Source organism: Xylocopa sonorina, chromosome 6 (assembly GCF_050948175.1).
Source record: "Xylocopa sonorina isolate GNS202 chromosome 6, iyXylSono1_principal, whole genome shotgun sequence".
Taxonomy (NCBI): domain Eukaryota; kingdom Metazoa; phylum Arthropoda; class Insecta; order Hymenoptera; family Apidae; genus Xylocopa; species Xylocopa sonorina.
In genome coordinates, this window is record NC_135198.1 from 3,945,414 (window position 1) to 3,966,804 (window position 21,391).

General features: G+C 39.0%; 4 protein-coding genes across 4 annotated transcripts in view; 2 read left to right on the plus strand and 2 right to left on the minus strand.

Annotated features, from left to right (window-relative positions):
- The window catches only part of LOC143424547 (putative hydroxyacid-oxoacid transhydrogenase, mitochondrial), a 146,651-nt gene that overhangs the window by 17,955 nt on the left and 107,305 nt on the right, over positions 1–21,391 (plus strand). The window lies entirely within an intron of this gene.
- LOC143424504 (uncharacterized) lies at positions 274–7,430 on the minus strand. Its single transcript, XM_076896585.1, has 5 exons — positions 6,592–7,430; positions 2,962–6,318; positions 1,527–2,359; positions 1,182–1,325; positions 274–783 (listed from the first exon to the last, which is right to left on the minus strand). The coding sequence occupies exons 1-5, from the start codon at positions 6,821–6,823 to the stop codon at positions 562–564; spliced, it is 4,788 nt and encodes a 1,595-aa protein (XP_076752700.1). The 5' UTR covers positions 6,824–7,430; the 3' UTR covers positions 274–561.
- On the minus strand, positions 8,860–12,121 carry LOC143424578 (uncharacterized). The gene is made up of 3 exons (XM_076896728.1): positions 11,970–12,121; positions 10,139–10,306; positions 8,860–9,216 (listed from the first exon to the last, which is right to left on the minus strand). Exons 1-3 carry the CDS (start codon positions 12,022–12,024, stop codon positions 9,002–9,004), a joined length of 438 nt encoding a protein of 145 aa, XP_076752843.1. The 5' UTR covers positions 12,025–12,121; the 3' UTR covers positions 8,860–9,001.
- LOC143424167 (uncharacterized) lies at positions 15,002–15,796 on the plus strand. The gene is made up of 3 exons (XM_076896066.1): positions 15,002–15,059; positions 15,249–15,383; positions 15,570–15,796. The coding sequence occupies exons 1-3, from the start codon at positions 15,002–15,004 to the stop codon at positions 15,794–15,796; spliced, it is 420 nt and encodes a 139-aa protein (XP_076752181.1).

Sequence of the window (21,391 nt, forward strand, 5' to 3'; positions counted from 1 at the left end):
GAAATTACATTATTCTTATAATATTTTATTCGTCTTCACTACTTTCGTTTAATCCGGTTTTAAATCTTGTTTAATACGTGAATAATCGCGTGTTCTCATGTTTTAGAGTTACTATTTTCTGTTGTACAATATGAGCAATACAAAATACCAAATAACTATCATCCTGTTCGTCCGATTTAAGATGTAATATCTTATAGGAATGTGTATCGGAAGTGTGTGTATTGGAATACTTAACGTTTAAACTTTCGCTTCTTTAAGAATAAACGAAAAAATGTTTTCTGTTTTGTTTAACGGATTAAATTGCATTGCGAGAAAGAAGAAAATCCGTAGAACGCTTACTTAACTGATGCATGACTAGAGAGCGTTATTACGATCGATTCTTACAGGTATACTTGATTTCGAATCTAACAGTTTTAGGCAAATTCAATGTAATTAGTTATCCGTTAATCTCTAATAGTAATATAAATTGCTGATGCATAATGGGATATAACCGCGAACTAAAGCCACAATAATTCTTCGAGTACGATTTTCGGTGTCGCGGAAAAGCATATACAAATGGTATCATATGTTTTCGGTGACCGAAGAAGGCGAACTTTTTCTCGTGTTGCCGTAACGTCCAGTTACCGGTTTTTGCCCAGCATTCTTAAATCGGTGCAGCACTGGCGAACTTTCCCTTGGACTACCACTAATGTTATCGAAGTCCCAACTCGCGAAATGCTCTTCGAATAGTTCATCGAGTTTCTTCGATAGCGTTTCTATTATTTTCACTCGATCATGATCATCCTGCGTAGAAGTATTCAAAGAATGTTAGAAACTAAAACCCTGAACGGCAATTAACAGTCACGCAACACTACACATTCTCCGTATAAACCTTTGTACGTTCATGGTAATTCATTGATGATTTGCATGTGAATCGAATTAACACGTTCAGCGCAATGTTGAGATATATCGCGAAGAAGTCTCTACGATTTTTAATGAATAAATAAATCTCGACGACACCGGAATTGATCGATCGTTAAGAAAATTAATTTTGAATATCTATCAACTGTGTCAGAGGCCACATGTAAGTAGAACTCGTTACTGATGACATGCCAACATTCACGCTGGATGTGTTAATTAAATTTTCAACAAGGTTAGCAAAAATTAGCGAATTGATAAATAAGACTGAGGCTTACACTAACCTTATGATATAATTTTGAATTATGAACAATACGACGAAAGTCTCTAACCGCGTGTTCTACCTTGTGGTAAACTCGATTCTTTAGTTTGTACTCTACGGTTTCCAGGAACATTGGACTTTTAATGACTTTGCAGTAGTCCTCGATCTAAAAGGAATAACTAAACATTTTATTCATTCCTCGATAAAATATCTGTTTGGCACCAGAGTACCGCGTTTTGGCTCAAAAATATCTAATAAATTAGGTAGATATTTTACATTTTAGTTTATGCATATATTCTTGATTTTCTTTCGAGCCAATGCTTAACTTTTTTGGCAATGCATATGATAGTCTTATAGAGAAACTAACCGTATATGCAGACGACTGAGTACTATTTCCCGAAGACGGACACTTGAACACTTCCGCTTCCTCCATTTCCCAAACTGTTTGATGTATCGTTTCTAACTTGCTAAGCGCGAGTGGACTAAGACTCTGTTTCCGTTTAGAGCTGTACCATACAGACCAGCCTCTATCACTGGCTTTCCCACCAAATTTCCCATCTAAAAACTCTACGCATCCAACACTTTCCTTCTTCTTACCATTTTTCATCGAACTCGTAGGTTTCGATGTTTCCTCAACCGGAGAATCGGGCACTTCGTAACCTTTCACCGTTTTCTTCCCAGAACACTTGCGAGATCTATTGTGCAAAAGATAGTGGGACCTCTCGAGGTCCTTTCTTTGACACTTGCGCCTAGGGATCGGCATCACGGTGCTGCAAATCGTCGATACATCGGTGATGTTCAATTTGCTTTTCTTGCAGAACTCTTTCTTCTCCGAGAACGATGCACTCAAGGATGCGCAGCGTCGCACAGTCTCGGAATAAGTGGCTTTCCCTACGACGCGCTCCGTTTCCTCCGATGTAGCTTGCTCGTTGTTCAACGAGACGCACGAACTTTTCCTCGAACAGATGGTCTGCTGAAGATTTTTCACCGTGGTGGTTGTCGCCATGGTTGTCACGGTACCGCTTGCCACCAACGAAACATGGGGGGCTGTATGTTCGTTTTCCGTCGCGGAGCTGTTCGACGATCCCGAACTATGCGGTACAGCGCTGCTTTTTCGACGTTTCTGCTTGTTAGCCATGTTAGCGTTGTTCAAAGTTTTGATTAACCACGAGTCCGTTTTTACGTTCATTTTACTAGAACCTGTTAATGGGTAGCTGCATAAAATATTGCGATGTTTAATGCTGGAAGAACGGAAGTACCGTCTTAATACGTCAGCGAACATACATTTTTCTTTACTTATTGACGTGTAAAAACCGAAAGGTAAAGATAATGTTTCGTTATAAAACGAACTCTCTGTCGTTATTAGTTTTGATGTATGTTTATTAATTTAGGTTGACCTCCATTATGGACACATCGTAGACCAAAATGGTCATCATCAAGACCACCAATTTACTTCTAATTCAACTAGTTCATATTTTTACTTGTTGATTACAAAAATGATATTATAGAAACAAATCAATGGTTTCAAGGATTTTACGTTGACCATCTCAACCCGTTAAAATCAATTCTGTATCATAAAGTTCAGAAAGCTCTCAAATTTTCCGTCCTTCAATTATTAAAAAGTAATCTAATTCTATTTCAATTAATTAATTAAAATATCTCATTGTATATTAAATGTAGAACATATAGAATATACACTTTACCATTTGCTAAAACGGCGTGTGAAAAAAGTCAAGCTAAAAAAAATACTCATCCGATAGAAATAATCGTTGAACTACGCTTTAACTGATTGCGATCATTACCGTTTTTATTACCAGATAACTGCGATACTTCGTTGATACTTGTATTGGGTGAGAACCGATTAGTGGAGCCTGAGTCATCCTCGGACGCTTCGTAACTCGATACACCCCCGCAGCCATTTTTATTCTCCTTTAAATTTGCCGAGAAACTGTCTTCCAATTTCTGCTGTTCTTGCATCACTCGCGACTGTGAGTCACCGTCGTTCTCATCCTTCTTAATGTCCTCATCCTTGTCATCGACGTCAACTTCATCGATCCCCTTCTTCTTGAAAACAGCGTCCTCCTTCACGTTCAACGCTTCTAACAGAATTTCAGCCGACGCGCAGGCCGCCTTCCAAGTGACATCCTCGGACACCGTGTAGCTGGACACGTCGGACCGTTTCAGGATCCTGGGCGAATTCTCGAGAGAGAACGTGGATGGTGGTACTATCGGGGTTGCCGGGAACGGTAGTTTCCTCGTCGCGTTTGCAGGATTGTTAACACCGGTGGCCACAGGGGTCTTGATGGATCGAGGAACAGGCGTTGACGATGTTGCAGCGCAAAACGCTTTCTCTTTATTACCGTAATAACCGCGATGATTGTTCAAGGACCCGTTGGCAACGTTCCGAGAGGTCGAGCTCTCCAAACGGCGGTTAGATCTCCGCTGGTGCCTCTTCTTTGGCACGTTGTAGCTACCTGGTTTCATGTACACTCGAACATCCTCGGAGCTGTCGTACTCCTCGGGGATTTGTTGCACTTGCACGCGGTTATTGATCAAATTATACGCGTTCCACGGTGTTGCCTGGACGGTTTGCATGCTCTGCAGCGTCTGGAATTGCCGGTTCGCATCGATTTGTAGCTGCCTGATGCAATTACCGAGGTTCACGGTGTTCTTCGACATTTCCGCGCGAGACTGCCCACGTGGCATAACGGTTTCTGCATTCGCGTCCGCCAAGTTCACGAACGCCGTTTGCCGGTTCTCAGTGTTTCTCATGCTGGCGAACCAGGCTGACAGATTGGCGGTCATCTCCTCCGACGATTTCTCGGGGACACTCGGCTCGATCTGGCTGAGCAAGGTCATCTTGTCTTTTGGCACGGTGGCTAACTCCAACTGACCCGTCGACGATTTGCCAACGTACACTAAATCCGTATTTAGCTTGTTCCCTTGATTTTGCTCGAAGCCTTTCGAACCTTTACCACCATAATCTCCAGCATATGGAGGAGCCATGGCGTAATTAGGATAAAAATTGTCGTGCTCGTTACCGGGAGGATAATACATGGATTCTAGGTTAACCGGAGGGTTCAGAAACGACGATTCGACTCTCGAGAAATTTTGAGCACAATTACTGTCGCAATTGTCATTTAACTGCCTCTGCATTCTGAACATGGCGTCCACGTTCTCGTGCGGTGGGACCTTGTTCTCGGATAAATCCTGCTTCTCCTTCAACAGCCATTGTCTGGATGGGTCTTGGTTGTTCTCCGTAAGAACTTTGCTTCTGAGGTGAAAAAACTCCGCGTTCAATGATTGCGCCGATGCGTCGACTTTCCCAGAGGATGCACATCCTCTCGAGCGAAATCTAGCGTTCGCTTGAGCTCCAGACTCCGCTTGCCCTAGGAAAACGTCAGGCGCGGATTTCGCGCTGTCCATTGCCATCAGATTCTCAGTAACGGTCCACTTACTTCGCAACTTCGATTCTTTCTGAGACTGTTTCTCCTGGCTGACGTTGTACAGACCAAAGCTTCGCAGACCCGCGGTGGACGACTGTCCGCCATTACAAGCGGCTTCCTCACCGTCTGTTTTACCATCCGATTTCTGTCTAGACGCGTTCGAAGCCGCGGACGGATCGAACAAATCGCGGTTCGTGTACACTGATACGTCTCCTGGAAAAGAGGCACCGAATGACTCTGGTTTTTGCTCGAAACTCGAATTGTCGCCGCTCTCTTCGAGCCTCAAGAAAGTCTGGACGATCTGATTCAGCAGCTCGTGCGTACTCTCCTCCCATAACCGGAAGCATCGGATCAGATCGCAGTCGAATTTGTCGCTCAAGCTCGGATAGTGTTGCTTGTTCAGGTAATTGTCGAGGATGAGCCAACCGTTGCTAATGCGCAACAACGCGTTTATCAAATCGCTGACGAAGATGCGGTCCCCAGCGAAAATCGGGAAACAGGTGGAGGATTTGGTGACCGCTGTCTTAGTGGCGGCGGATAGGTTCCTCAACCAGCCGCATTTGGGATTCGTTTTCGAGCTGTTGTCCAGCACGATCTCAGCCTCCGTGCATCCCCAATAAACAATTTTACGCAGCAGTTCCGGATACTGGCCTCTGTCTACACACGGACCATCCGTTTGGATGGCGATCGACGAGCCACTTCCGTAATCCGCGCAGAACTCGGTGAACCAAGTGTTTTTATTCGACGCGGTGTCCCTAGCCCCGCTGAACAACGTCGTTGAATTTGATTTATCGTTCTTCGTCTCTTCCTTGCTGACGTCGTTCGATGATATATTGCAAAGCGCGGAGACCATTTTCTCGGCTTCGATCGTGAAATCGAAGCTGGCCGAGGACTCGTCGGAGTACTGTTCTTCCTGGGTTTTCGTGGACACGGTCGATGCAACTTTCTCCAGGGTGTTCGTACCTGTTTCTCGACTGGTCTCGCCGTCGGTAGTCGTCTTCGCGCGAAACAGATTGTTGGGGGAAGACGCGACAGTTTGAGACGGCCATTCGTTGTAACTTTCAGGAGTTATGGGTGCAATTTGGGAGCTGCTGGTGGTGGTGGGCACTTTGGTCTTAATGGGCGACGCTCTAGGAGGTGGTGCGTCGAGAGTGTTGGACGATGCTGCAGATTTATCGCTGTACAAGCCACCGAGGACCAGATTCGCTGGTGGATTAGGGAAGATTTGATTAGAGGGCAGTGTTTGGACAGGGCCTGCGGCCTGGTTGCTCGCGAAATTTGTCGTTGTCGCATAAGGACTGATATTGGAGAACTGATACGCTGAATTGGCGTTAACTGGTTGCAAGTTACAGGTGTTCGTGGGTGGCACGTTGTAATAGCTGCCGTGCGCTGGTTGTTCTTGTTGCTGTTGCTGAATATTTTGCCGGTCTGGGACCAAACAGTACGTTTGCACTTCCGGGGGCTTAAAGTAGGGCTGCGGTATTAACGTGACTCCGGAATTGTTGTATTGATCACCGGAAAAACTGCCATGCGTGTACGTCGAGGAGGCAATTAAAAACGATGCGGTAGGCGCTGGAGGTGGGGCATTGTTCGTCGTCTGATCGTATAGAACCAAAGGCTTCGAGTTGTATGATAATTGTTGCTGTTGCTGCGGCTGGCAATATTGCTGATTTCGTACGAGCTTATTCTTCGGTAGCCATCTGCTGCTTTTGCCTAGATTCATGAATGAGTTTATACGAAAAGCACGATCCATAATGAATACTTTGATTGCTTCCAAGTATTATTTTTTTTATTTAAAAAAATCAGGTATATAAAAAAGGTAAGAAAAGGTTTTATTAACCTGGGATTAAAAATGAAGCGAGTAATTGTCAAGGATCAGATTTGTAATACTTTTTTTTTTAACCACTTCTTTATCTATCAATTACGTCATAATTTGCTTATCAAAGTAGAATGCAGGATGAGTTCGAGAGGTAAACGTATTTACACCTTGTACATGCAAAGGGACAGGATTGGTGAGGCCAGCGCTACGTTGCGCCCCTTGATAGATGCACGAGGGATGCAGGCCACTTCCGTATTGCTGAAGAGTTAACGTCGGGTTAGCGATAGGACCGTAAAGAATTTGTTGCTGCTGTGGGTGGAGGAGGGACGACGGGGTTGACGTAGACGGAATCGAAGATTGTATGGACGATCGATTAGCTCGTGCAGCTATGGGGTGCATGGTCCACCTAACCCCGATTCAAGAACGATCTTCTCGCTGTCTTCTCGCTTTTCAACGTCTGTTTAAACAACGAAATTGCTCGATGTAATTATTTATTGTACACACGTATGATTTATAGTCTCGAACTCGCACGATCGACTATTAAAATAAAATTAAAAAAAGTTGCGTTCCAACAAACCGTACGGATAGTTAACAATATTTTGTATAAACGAAATGAACCTAGTCACTATGTCAGTCGTTGTCAGACGTGGCGTTAACCTTAAGTACACTTTTCTCTATCTCGTTTTATGTGTATATATGTATACAATGGATTCCATTTTTACCTGATAGTGGAATACTCTTTTGCTCTTCTTAAATAAACCATTGGCGTTCGAACGTGCAGACGTAACAAGGTAAATGGCCACTAAACGAGTCACGAATTAAAGGGACTGTGCTCACAGGGGCGATAATCAGAGAAAATCATATTGAACTTAAACATGTACGTATCGAAGAACGTAGAAAGGAAAGAATTTGAAACTCTCGGAAAGACTGAACTTGCGGTTAAATTAACGAATTCGACGTTGATACACGCTTATCCAAAATCGATTCAACCCTTCCTCTGAGTTAGTAAATGTACATGTCAGCGTTCCTTCGTGTAAAGACTGCCTCTCTTTCTCGTTTTCTCCACGACGAAAAGAAATCGAAACTCCTTGCGAACGTGAAACGACGAAACTTATATGTACATATCGAAAGAGGAATGATACAAATCTACGAAACGATAGTCACAACGAACACAGCGACGAAAAATGGCAGATTACTGGCTGCACGGCTGAAACAATGAAACGAGAGAAAAATTTGACGTACGTCTCGGGAATTTTTATTTTCACGAAGTACCTGACACAATTAATAGATATATCTACTTCGCTCGTTAGTGTTTAATAAATAGTAATATTGCTGACATCGTTAAATTATATGATACATGAAATGCACATCCTGGGATCGAGTTTGCAGACAGAACGTAAGATTACAAAATTTAGTAGTCCTACGACGATCTTTATTGCTCGTGTATAAATAATTACAATCGGTAATTTTCACTTTATTGAGATACAGGTAGGATGAAAATTTCCGTTTCGATCGATGCGAGATTTTGATCTCGCCTTTTCGTTTGCCAGATATGAATGGTTTCGCGTAACGTTTGACAGGACAAAGGAAAATAACAGACCCTGTATTTTCCACAACGGCAACCCTAATATATTTCCCACGCCTCGCAGAAGAACGTATCGTACATATGCTCCGTTTCATTTCCCGCGAACGTTTCGTAACATCGTATAGACTTTCAACAATTTGTGTAATTGTTTACATAGTATGTGATATATATATATATTAATTATTTTTCTACGCAGAAAAATTGTCAAGTGAACACAATGTGACTGCAGTCACACCTTCAGCACCTAAATGGGAGGTTCCCAAGAAGAATTATTGCATGATCGAGGAGTGCTCGCCAAGCTGTTCGACATTTCGCGAAAAAGTACCAAAAAATCATACCGTTCCTGAATCCCTGTACCATTTCACGGTGAAATCTTATCGTTCGATTGGGAACTTTGATACGAACGTTCATCGCGGCATAATTTCACGTAAAACGGTCCCAACATTAAAACATTTACATTTTTCATTTATCTTTTCATATTATAAATCGTCTTTGACTCGTTATACTTTCTCTGGAGTTATTTATATAATAATCGATACCAAGATAAACACGAATATCCTCACACGTCATATTTCACTTGAAAACGTTCAGGTAATCAGGAACCAGCGTGCATGTCTCATCTAAAACTACGATAATCTCCAACCAATCGACAGGAGGAAGCCACTGCATTGTCTCTTCTAATTCCGAATAGAACATATTCCCATGGACGAACTCCTTCGTCCATTTGGAGTAATCTCGAGATCGCCAGCAAAGACCATCGCGTGAAAGATCTAGACGAAGAGTTCGATCCGCTACGAGTGTACGCAACGTATTATTGCATCGAAACGTATTATTGCATCGAAACGTATTATTGCTCCATTTCACACGCTGTCGCGTGTTTCTGTGTTCTTCGAGGATGTCGAATGCGATGTCACGAAGTTGTTCGTACGGTGCTGACGATCTCGAACGCGTCTGATCGTAGACTGGTCGGGAGTATGCTAAATTTCTCAACATTAATTACGGATGAATGCTAGAAGAACACTGCCGAGGGCGCAAGACAGTATCAAAGTTGTGGGCGGTAAAACGTTCGGTGTCGCCGCGTTGCAAAAGTCTGTCAGACACGAGCAGACCTCTTGACGACCGCCGAAGCCGCTTCTCTGGTAACACTTGCCCTTGTAGTTCGACTCGTCCCATCCGCAAGTTCGTATCACTCGCGTGTCAGGTGGAACTGTTCCAAACACAAGTAACGATTAAACTCGGTATCATTCGTCGATAATACGATACGGTGTAATTAATAGCTAGCTAGCTGTGCCCATAAATTATATCAGTTGTTCCGCGTATGCATAATATCCGATTGCTCTGATTAATATTTGTATATAAAACGTATTACTTATCAACTGGGGTGTTGCACCGTGCTATTGTAATGTGTTTGGGCACGTCGTCCATTTGCTGCTCTAAAGAAACTATATATTTATTGGAATTTTATGTTAAATTTTTGCTATTTGCTTTTAGAATTTCTAAAGATTAGGATATTTTAATTTATTCTAATAGTTATTAAAATAATTTGGTTCTTTAAATATTAGGAGTTCTACTGTGCGATAATTCAAGGCGTTCAAATTTGTCTTCTGGAAAAGCATGATTCCTGAAGTAGATCTATCATTATTGCATCAAGTGAACGATATGTCGTGGTTTGCCACAGTGTAATAAGGATACCGCGGTAATCTAGGTTAAACCGGTGATAACGTACTATGACATTAATATATTAAACTTTAATCCTCTAAGTGACGGGTATTGTCAATATTATTGCCGTTACGTAGACACACCACTTCTTTAAGTGTTTTACATTTAAAACGCACTTTCGTAGCTACGCCAGACAAACAAATACAAGCAAGAGTGACTAAAAGAGTAAACAGAAGAATATATGAAATTGGCGATAATCAGTTTTATAATGATATTATCGATGAAATAATCAACTAAATAACATAAATCTTAGTCGTTTAAGTGACTAGTATTATCATTAATATTATTGCTGCTACGTGTTGTTAGTTTTTATTTTTTTAATGTATTTATTTGTGGTACCAATCAAGAAATTAAATACTGAGATTGGAATAATAATTTTGCAGAGAGAAGAAATAAACAATGCCGCTTACGTCCATTAACGCTGAACTCGATAACTTGCGTAATCTTTCGACACATTGTAAACTGCGAGCCACCCTTCAGATCGGAACAGTCTTTCTTGAGGGCATCCGGTGGATGTTCGTCGGCGCATCGGCTGTCATTGTGGCTGTTGCAAAGATAACATTGCAACGCATTTATACCTAGGACACAATAATTCGATCAAGTATCATTCAGACCATATTTTCAATCTCCTCTTCTCAATTATATTTTTCTTAACATTTTTCAAATTTGACTCTCTCATACTTCATTAAAATATTGTTTCGCTATAATGCAGGTTTTAAAAAGAGATTCAAAAATATTTCTCTGTCAAAGGCTTTGCAACATCGTGTCATGTTCAAAATAAAAATACTTTTATGCATTTATTGTATTCTGCAAACTTGATAATCTCAATAATTAGCTTCACAACGACTTAGAATACGTTGTTATGAATATTATTGACCGTTCGATAAGAGAGGTCAGTTCGAAACGAAAGTAATACGCTGATTAAAACTCTCGCGTTGATTATGGAACCATCTATCTTCAAATGCGTTTTATGTCGTCATTTCACAAACTCACGACTTCTCATCCGTACATACATACGTACACGCGTTTGTTTATTCATCGCCATTAAATTTAGCGAGGCAAACATTCGAAAACATCCTACGTTGCCTACGACGAAGGGTTCATCGTACCTGCGACCCTAACTGATATAAAAATCAATGCAGCTATTTGCCCTAAAAAAGCACAGCCACGATAAGTTTATCCCGCTTGTCTTCGCGTTCTAATCTTGTTTCAGCGATCATTCACACTATCCGCTATAAGAGGACGTAAAGGTTGAACGATTGAACAACAGCTTGTGTAACAAGCGTACATATCTTTGACAAACAGTGATCCAAAAAGAGGATTCTAGCGAGAATTCCATACGTTGGAGGAGAAGAGCAATTGAACACACACAAATGTTGGGTGACTTCCAACATCGATGTAACACATTACATAAATGCACACTTCCCGTTTTTACATGGACGATGTATATTCAAAGTTGCACACACGGACGGGAATCTTGTGGGAAAACGGAGACTGCCTTGCGCATAGCACGTCGTCATCGATTTCACTAACGTTTGCACCATCGCGTTTGGTTAAATTAGATCGCTGAATCGATGATGGCACACCTCGAACTCCTGCAGAGGTTCGATCATGGAAACGCACCACGGATCGCCAGATATTTTAATACACGCGATATACCATGGCACGGCTGTCGTTATTGTTAAATCGGTCGTGTCACTAGCACCGCGAATTAAACACTCCTCTCGCACGAGGAAGCGACGTGATCCACTTTTCAAATGGGTTGTACCATCGTTTTATTGACGAGGGCCGGACGGAAGGGAGCGTGAACGAATATAGGGGACGTGGGACGAGACTAATATCGAATTGACTCGCTAATGAAATAAATATTAGCGATACTATTCCATCACCGTTTTATTTAATCGTTGCATGAAAATAACACTGTCCCAAACGAAACTCCAATTTCAACGGAAAAAAAACAAGAAAGTAGTAAAACGAAGCACAATGTGGACGTTCTGAGCAACTCCAACACCTTTCGATTGACTGATTTATCACAAGCACACAAGCAAAAGCGAACGTTACGACTCGGGAACAGGATTATTCGCGAAATAGAAAAAAGAAATAGAAACTACCGAACGAAGTACCGCGATTGGATCGAGAAAGGACACCGGGATCGATAGGAAGCAGTCGCCTCGTAAACCGTGTCCCCGATCGTTGAACCAAGCAGACCCCAGGGAGGACTCGACGGCCGTAGACGCTTACCATAAAGACTGAGAATGACCGATAGGCAAAGGGTGAGGGCGAGCGTGTGCCTCATGTTGGTTCTCTCCGATCGGTATCCTGGGGCTCCGTTCTTCGACGATCACCTGTCCCTCGAGGATTCCAGCCGAGGTTCTCGGTGGTTGCACGAGCAGACCGTAGACGAGTGGAGGGGGACGGGCCCGATAAGAGGGTGTCGGAGCGAGATAAAAAAAGAAAGAAGGGTGAATTAGAAAAGAGAGAGAGAACGCGGTCGAAAAGGGTTGATGGGGCCAACCATTCGGCCTCGACAGCTGCTGAAGCACTGCCCGCGTTCGCCGACGCGCGACGCGATTACGGCGCAAGCCCGCAGCTAAGGCGACGCTGTCTGTGCCGCGGATGGAGTCGTGAATACGTGATCGTGAGCGAGGATCATTAACGTCGAACGGGGCGAGGAGGCGAGGCAAACTTATTGGAAAAACGGTATCTCCTCCTAACGTGACGGTCCAAGGCCCGAACGATCTACTCGCGACCGAGGGAAAGTTTTATTCTGGTCGTCTTGGGGGGCCTCGAGAAGCCGCAGTCCGATTTCCTGGTACACGAGTACGTCCGGATAACGTCGCCTCGCACCGGTACCACGCTGGGATCAATATTTTTGACGAATACAACCCGCGGAGGAGGAGGGATGCTGCCGCCTGCGATTGATTTCTATTCCTAGCTGGTTGTCTCTCAGTCGGAACTATATTGGTCGCGATTAACTACCGTTTCGCTGACGTGTTGCCGGTACGGTTGTTGGTAAACAATGGTGGATGAGGTTGGTCGGGGTTGCTGTTGTTGGGGTGCTCGGTTATGGGTGCGTTGGAAATACGAGGATGATTTTATGAGGTGAATCGAGGTGGAGGGTTGGGGCGAAGTGTGTTTGGTTTTAAAGACTGTTTCCTTCTTTTGAGTTGAGTAGTAGTTTTGTCCCATTTTTGGTTTTAGGAATCGTCCATTGAAGCATCGATCTGTTGCATAATGTATTTTCCTATTTTCTTTCTGCGATAGTGTGTTGTGGTTTATCGAAGCGTTATTGGATTTTATAAAATTCTGATTTACGATATTCCTTGATAATTGTATTGATAATATACTTCTATTAGAATAGTCAAAGCGATTTCATTTCGAAAAAAATAAGTTTTACAAAGAACCAAACATGTATTGATGAATTAATGCATACATGATGATTGAACAAATATATAAATTGTTAAGAATATTATATTTCATTTAATCGAAAAATATTCAAATCTTTCGACGAAATAAAAATGTTACCCATACTGTAGAAGAAATAAAAATAACCTGATCTGGGATTGTTTTGCCGATTAAGGCAGGGCTGCAAGTTAAATAGGGAAGGCCGTAGGTGGCACGTAGAGCTTTATGTTTAAATAGAGCGTAAAGTGGTGGTTTGGAACACGCTAAGTGAATAATATCCCTTTTCCTGTGACATACTGAACGTCATGAAATGTCATGGAAGCTCGTGTAATATGTCGCACGCGAACAATAAGGAAAAGAACCGGCAGGATGTCTCACCACACATTGCAATTACGTTCCTGAATCATCGCCGTTTTCAGTTTATTTTTTGAATTACGAAAATCGTATTTTCGCGCATCACTTTATTTATTTTTTTTTACGAGAAACAAATATCTTCCGTTTTTTATTAATTGCTATTAGAGAAACCAAGTGTAATTTACAAAGATACCATTTTCTTTTTAAAAACGTTAAAACTAAATTCATCGTGCAAAATGTAAAGAATCTATTTAAATTATATATATATGAGTAATTGCTGTTAAGAATTGCTAATTAATGTACAAATCGTACACAGAAATAACTGGATTGGACTTAATGGAAAAAATTCATATCTGTATTTTCATTCCCTGTACGTGTTACCGATCGCAACCAGTATTTAACATATTTAGCAACATACTGAGACCCTGACACGTCTTTAATCATTACATTCTAAGCGATAACTGCTTTACACTTTTTTCATATTAAAAATGTAGTTCATCAGCCATTTGAACTGTGATGTCAACAATGTAGGGATACGAACTGATAAAGTGTTTTATAACATTTGTCAATATGTATTAATGTAGTAGAATGTAATGGTAACGCATCCAAAGATAATTAAATAACACAACGTTACGTACTAATTATTTAAAGATGTACGCTTTTCTTAAAATTTACATCGTTTAACAAAAGATACAATAAACTAAAATAAAAATTTCCAGTACGATTTAATACCATCTTATTTTTCCTCACGTGGCCTTCCTTTATCTTCAACCATTTCAAGAATACGATTTGCTATAACTGCCAGGGAGAAATATATATGTAAATATGTATGCAAAGTCATTTTCAAATTGTAGCTTATTTTTCCTAAAGGATAAGCCATAAACATAATTCTATTATTCCTAATTTTTTCGTATTACTTTGACTTTTTGTGTCACTACTTACAGTTTGGTTCATTTTGAGCCAAACTTCCTGTATGAAAATATAACGTAAGCGATAAATATTTTGGACAGAAGGAAAAGAGAGAGTGGTAACACTGCTCAAATTGGGAGTACAAAAGAAACAAGTTACTTCATCCCTTACAGAAGCAACGATATATCGATTTCGTTATGTTCACGTTAAAAAAAATTATTTACGATGTCTTTATATTGAATAGATTGCTGGTTAAAATTGACCCATTCAATTCAGTTTGTTGAACATTAATTAGTAAATTGTTTAATGCGGAACAAGTTGTGCAAAATATTTGGATACGTAAGTAAAGGGGTGGAAGAGGAAATTCTCATGTCGATCGATAATCCTTTTGTCAAGGTGCGGTTGTATAACCTTTCAAAGATTATTATTACTGTTTTCAGCAATGAAATATTTGCACTTTCGTTATCTTTTTAGGCTCTACGTTTTTTAATTAATTAAACAAGAGATGACACTAAAATATCGGAATACTTAATGTACGTATCTCGCATTTGAACAGGTGAACAATTCAAAGTAAGGTGTAAGTAAAAACGCGAAGAAAGTTAAGGATGCAAATGAAATTAAATGCATTTCGTGTATTATTGCTTCTTTTCGTATTGCAACGAGGTAAGTTTTATGAGGACAATACCGCTTTTACCAATCGTAGATAAAACAGGATATATTTGATCAAATATGAATCAAACAGAATGAAAATGTGTACTTAATGTTAGTAATTCTTGTACCAAAGTGAGACGTACGTTTTAAAAATATTAAATATATAATAACAATCTAATACTGTGCGTCGTTTTGCATGAGAAGAATCAAGAGCCGTCAAATGTTACCAGTGTAACAGCAAAAAAGATAAAAATTGCACTGTCAACACTGTAGATACTAAGTATTTGAAACCCTGTCCTCTATCACAACCATTTTGTCGTAAAGCTGTGTATATATGTAAGTTCCTGTGCAAATATCAATATTAATATCTAACATTTCATACAATATTAGCGCATCGAAGTAGTTTCTCTCGTTACGTGCAACCTATCGCCTTTTTTTAAGCTGAATGACCGAAACTACTTGATAGTTAATTGATTTTAATAGAGAACGAGTTATCACGCAAGTTAATCACGCAATTTTCAGATTACTTCATGAATTCTCGGGACTATTTAACAGTACGCGAGTGTGCGAAATTAGGAAACGCTGATAAGGAATGTTACAGAGGTCGTTATGCACACGACAGTTATCAGCTCGTGTGTGAGTGCAAGGGTGCAGGATGCAACCACTCTACGAGGTCCTCATCGAAGACCACCATTTATTTGTACACCCTCTGTCAGTTTGTCGTTCTTCTCATTAATAATCCCACTTGACATAATTCCACCAATAAAATGGTATTTCGATTCCTTCTATTATCACGATGAGAACCAACCAACGTTGAGAAACTGCCCTCGTTAAGGGCACGATCTGAAGTTGCGAACTTCTGCGCGTAGCGAACTTTCGAAACGTCTACATCTTCAGCATTCTGTACAAATTTTGTACTTACAATACATGACAATTTAAGAACTACCCTTCAGCACCCATATTTTACATCCCTCGCTACAACATTATGCGATTTCAACCCTGAACCGTTTCATGCTAAGTGCGCATTCTTTTCTATCACGAAGTTATATCAGTGGTGGTAATTTATTTGCTATGTAATTTAAAAACTATGTGCCAAATTACTTATTTGGATTTTGTATCGTAAGTGAACATGTACCAGCAATTTTTCATCGAGCGCAAAGTAATAAAATATTTTATTCTTGGTCGTAGTTCAGTTTGAGCTTTATGATATTATAATGGATAGATACTGAGTAAATTGGATATCACTTAAAAATAGAGAATATAATCGAAACAAGCTGATGTACCGATTATATACTTAGTTAATACTTATAGTTTAATATTTGTTAGTTTCTTAGTTAAGTATATTTCGATACAAAGTAAGACAATCCATCATGCTTGTAAATAAGATAAAATTGATTAGTTAATCACTCTTATCATTTAAATAGAATAACAACAAAACCATACAGTATTTAAACAACCTCTACGATCTCGAAAATTAGTTTATTTGTTAATAAAAATTTAGCTATTAAAGAAGCATAAAAAACCGTCAATTTTCAACTCTTAAATACACAGAGCATTTCAGTCCATAATGTACTGCAATATCCGCAATTAACACCATATGGTTAATATTTCTTCCTTTCGATACTTGAATTTGGCTTCGAAACAGATTAATTGCAATAATCTCGTTTTTAAAACTAGAATTCGAGTATTTCAATGCATAATGTACTGCAATATTCACAATTAATTCCATATACATAATATTCCTTCCTTTCGATAGTTGAATTTTATTTCGAAAGAGATTTATTACAATAAATGCCTTTTTACAACATGAATTCGAGTATTTTAGTACATAATGTACAGCAAAATGTTCAAGTAACGTCATATAGATAATAAAATAATACGTAGAGTGTAATATTATATATGTTATATGTGTTCTAGACATAGAAATTTTTCTGTGCGAATTATTTAGGACAATATATACCATAATACAACAGTGCGCACTTTTCTTCGAAAAATACGCACGAGAATTTTCCTGGAACTCATATTTTCGAGACGTAGTCTCTTGTAGTATATTTTCAATTAGCTGATTTGTTTATAGTTGAAGCAGATAGCGAAATACCAAGGCCACAGAATGAAACGTAGAAGCGTAGTTGAGAAACTACGTTCGAGCGTCTTCGTCCTCGTTCGAACGTCTTCGCGCTCGTTCGGTCGCTTCCGGGGCGCGCGTCGAATGGCACCGGCAGTCAGTTCGTGTCGTCCTCTACTGGTGGTAAGACGTGTGTCGTTCGCTGCTGTCGATATGACTTTTCGAGGCACGTTTCTACATTCGAGGTATGTTTATACGCTTGCTTATCAACTGCGTAGTATTCTCAATTATAATTTTATTATACTTTTGTTGTATTATTAACTTTATTTAATCATTACATACTCGATTAACTATTTATTGAACATTATCATTACAAATATGGATATGTCTTTGAATTTTCTTTTTGCTTTTCTTATTATTGTGTCTTTCATTGTTCATAGTTGTCCATAGACTTTGTTTAAATTTTGAAAATATGATTTATGAACTCGTTTACTATAAATCCTTAATATAACTGATATTACCTTTGTATATTTATTCTAATTGTTTTGTGTCGTTCTGTTACAGATTTTTAAACAGTTATGTCTTTCAAGGGATGGATATAATGAGCAACGAACATTATTATTATTATTGAAAAGGGTGTGATGCACAAACTGTAAGAACGTATGGTATAAATTTATATTACCTTATTATTGATCATATAGTAACATTTTATATATAATTGATTATGAACACATGCTGTATGTAACAAGTAAAAAATTATTTGTTTAATAATCATTTTCATAAGCAATTTTGAATATTTATAGTATGTAATGGAGCCCACTAATTAAAAATATTGAATATGCTTTAAATTCTGATACCAAATAATCATAATTGATTTTTTATAGATCTGTCACGAATTCTTAATGTGTTCATAAATAATTTATAATATTTGGATATATTTTACAATATATTCAAACTTTATAATCTATTTTATTTATATATACATATATTTCTGCATATTTGAATAATTTAAAAGGGAAGCAATATTTTTTTGAACGAACGCTCGATCAGGAAAAGATGAAGAATAATACGACAGAAAATTGTGTGTTGTTTTTATTTACCCCTTGTTCCCCCATGTACAATGTTTTTCTTCCAGATTATTTTGGTGACCGCGCGCAATGCGGTCAGTAGAGTCAGTGTTTGTTGCGATAGATAGTTTTAGTATTTTTTAGAGCACAGTTGCTCTAATTATAATTAAATTTTTTTTGTAATATTCATGCGCGAAAGAATAGAGTCAGTGTTTGCTTCGAATAAATGGCAATAGTATTGTAGTCTTTTATTTATTTTTTTTATTCCTAATTTTTTTTTTAATATTTGCTGCCTCGGTACTAGAGTCAAATTGCTGTCTACCCAAAGGATCTAGCTGCGCTTCAAAAGCCAAAAATGTAAGTATCTTTCGTACTTTACTTATAATTCCAAACTTAATAAACTTTTAATCTTTTTTAATTACTAAGTTAACATAATTGTGGTTAATTTATTGTAAGCAATCACAAAATTATTCACAATGAAGTAAATTAATAATTGAAAATATTAACGAGATCTTTAAAAGGTTAAATTATAATAATATGGTTTCTGTTTAAGATTTTCAGCTACTTCTACGATGGATTCATCTATCACATCTACCCTGACGACAACGTTCATGATGTCATGCTAGAGGTAAGCAACATTTCTAAATATTTTTTCTTAACTGATTCATTGTGTGGTAACATGAATTTTAATTCATAACATGACTTTCTTCAGGCATTTGCCATATCTTTGAAGACTTCACTGAAGCAGTAGCAGCAGCAGCAGCAGTTCCACCAGACATCAGTAACATCCCCGATGACTTCCTCCAAACAACAGCAGCATCTCCGATGACTTCTTCCAGACACATGCGGTCGGTGAGTCGCATGCCTTTAAGTTCCTCTGGTCACTCAATCATGTCGTAGGACGAAAGGTCCAAATCGACACGAATGACTGGTTGTAATTACGTAGAATTTCTTTAATGAGCATAATGACCATGGATATAAAATTATATCCATGATTGGTAACATTTATATTGTGTGTGTTATTTATTAGATCAGGCTAGGTTTTCTTGCACTTCGCGTTATTAAATGCCATAATATAATATTAGAAATACTGATAGTTATTAAATAACTAAATGCAAGTATTATAATAGTTCATCCGCACATAATAAGTATATTTAGAAAGTTTAAAGGAAGTAGTATATTAGGCTTGAATATGTATAGAAGTGAAATATTCTTATGAATATTAATAATCATATACATATATGAACATGAATAGGTACAATTTATTTTTATGAACAAATAAGTAATATATATTACAACTGCTTTGTAGTAGCAGTGCATAGTGGTGAAGTCGGATATCCTCCGACTTCGTTTCTGCAATAATTATAATCATTATGTAATAGTGTTGGTGTGGATGTTGCAAATTGAATGTATAGAATAAATCATATATATGATAAAAATCATATATATGGAATATATTGTGAATATATAGCATAGCTTTCGTTGTAATAGAAGATGATTTGCCTGATTGTCGAAACTATGTCATATTACATGTGCAAGAAGACATTTTGCGTCGAGTCGATTTTGAAATCAAAGCATCGGGCTTGAATATTATTTTCATATTTTAGAATGATTGCTTTGATGACGAGATCGCTCGAAATTAGTACATTTCTTGTAAAATTTAGTTCAATTCGATAGTTATATTACATTGAATATTGATCGAGACATTGATAGAGACGCTTACCAATTCCTTCTGTCATTATAATGTACGGAACGTAAAATAATTGATTTTAAATTTAATTTTAATTTCGAATTTAATTTTGATTTTAAATTTAATTGTAATTTAAAGTTTACCTTCAACTTTAAATTTACTTTTAATTTAAAATTTAACTTGAATTTGAAATGTAACTTTGAATTTAAATTTAATTATTCTTGACAATAAATAAATGAACTTTAGTTCATTGTCGAGTAGCATGGTGTTACCACTATAGCGTCCCAGTATTGGCCTCTATCCCGTTGCGTAAGGCCCTTGGTTATTCCAAAAGGCAGACGGGGTAGTCCGCCACCCCCACCAAGGGCATTGGTAGTGGTGGACTGCGTACTGAGATTACTGCACTGGGTTCACTGCCGGCTGATTGGGCGTATCCCAATCCCTGCCTCAAGGAGAGGTCGTGCTTGGGTGTCACCGTAGGCACCTGGTCACGTTAAACATTTCGCGGACGTAAAAATACGTCAACTGGTACTGGTGGCTGTAGTAGTAACCTCCTATGAGTTTGCTTTGATTCTTTTTGAGATTAGATTGGGGGAGGGTTCGCTTCGAAGGAAAGGATACATCTCAAAAGATGTCGATCATTTTTGAGGGTGAAGAATCTTTCACTTTGTTCGCGTCGCGCCGCGTCTTTAATTCTATTCTATACATTATAATGTTATAATGAATTGTCAAGCTTCTTTCTCATTTATCGATCAGTATTTAATAATTGATAGTTAGTTACTCCACTGCATAGAGAATTTCTAGTTTCGTGTACTGTTAGCTTGTTAGTTGTCGCTATAGCGTCCCAGTACGGGCGCCCTTCCCCGTCCGTAAGGCCCTCGGCTATTCCGAAGGGCAGACGGGGGAGCCCGCCACCCTTACCAAGGGTATTGGTAGCTTCGAATCTCGCTTAGGGGTTCGCGGCGCGCTAATTGAGCGTATCTCAATTCCTGCCTCAAGGGAGGTCGTGTCTGGAACGTTACTCGATGACGTTCTGGTCACGTTAATCATTTTCATGGACGTGAAAATGCGTCAACCACGCTGGTGGCTATAGCGCTTGAAGTCGTTTGTTAAATTGTTACGCTCTGTGCAGCGTAATAACTATCAATGAATAATTTTTCACAAAGCACTAATCAGTATATTTAGATCAGGATTTTCAGGTTTAACCCCTTCCGTGTTCATTGCCAGGACCCTATTCACGTGCCCAGGTGCTACTTGGGTGGGGAAAAGGCGATGGGCACGATGATTGTATAATAAATAATGAAATGTTTTTTTCGCGGCTGACGTGCTAGTGTATCATGCACGACGTATCTTCCACGTTGTGTGTGTGTGTGGTTAGGTCGTGAAAGTGCGTCGTTTCCATAGAAATAATTAACTATTACTTATAAATGGTACCAAATTTATTCTGAATCACGACAGAGGTACCAATTGCACTAACATTTGTATCACTAATAGAACTTCCATTTTACGAAAAACAGATTTG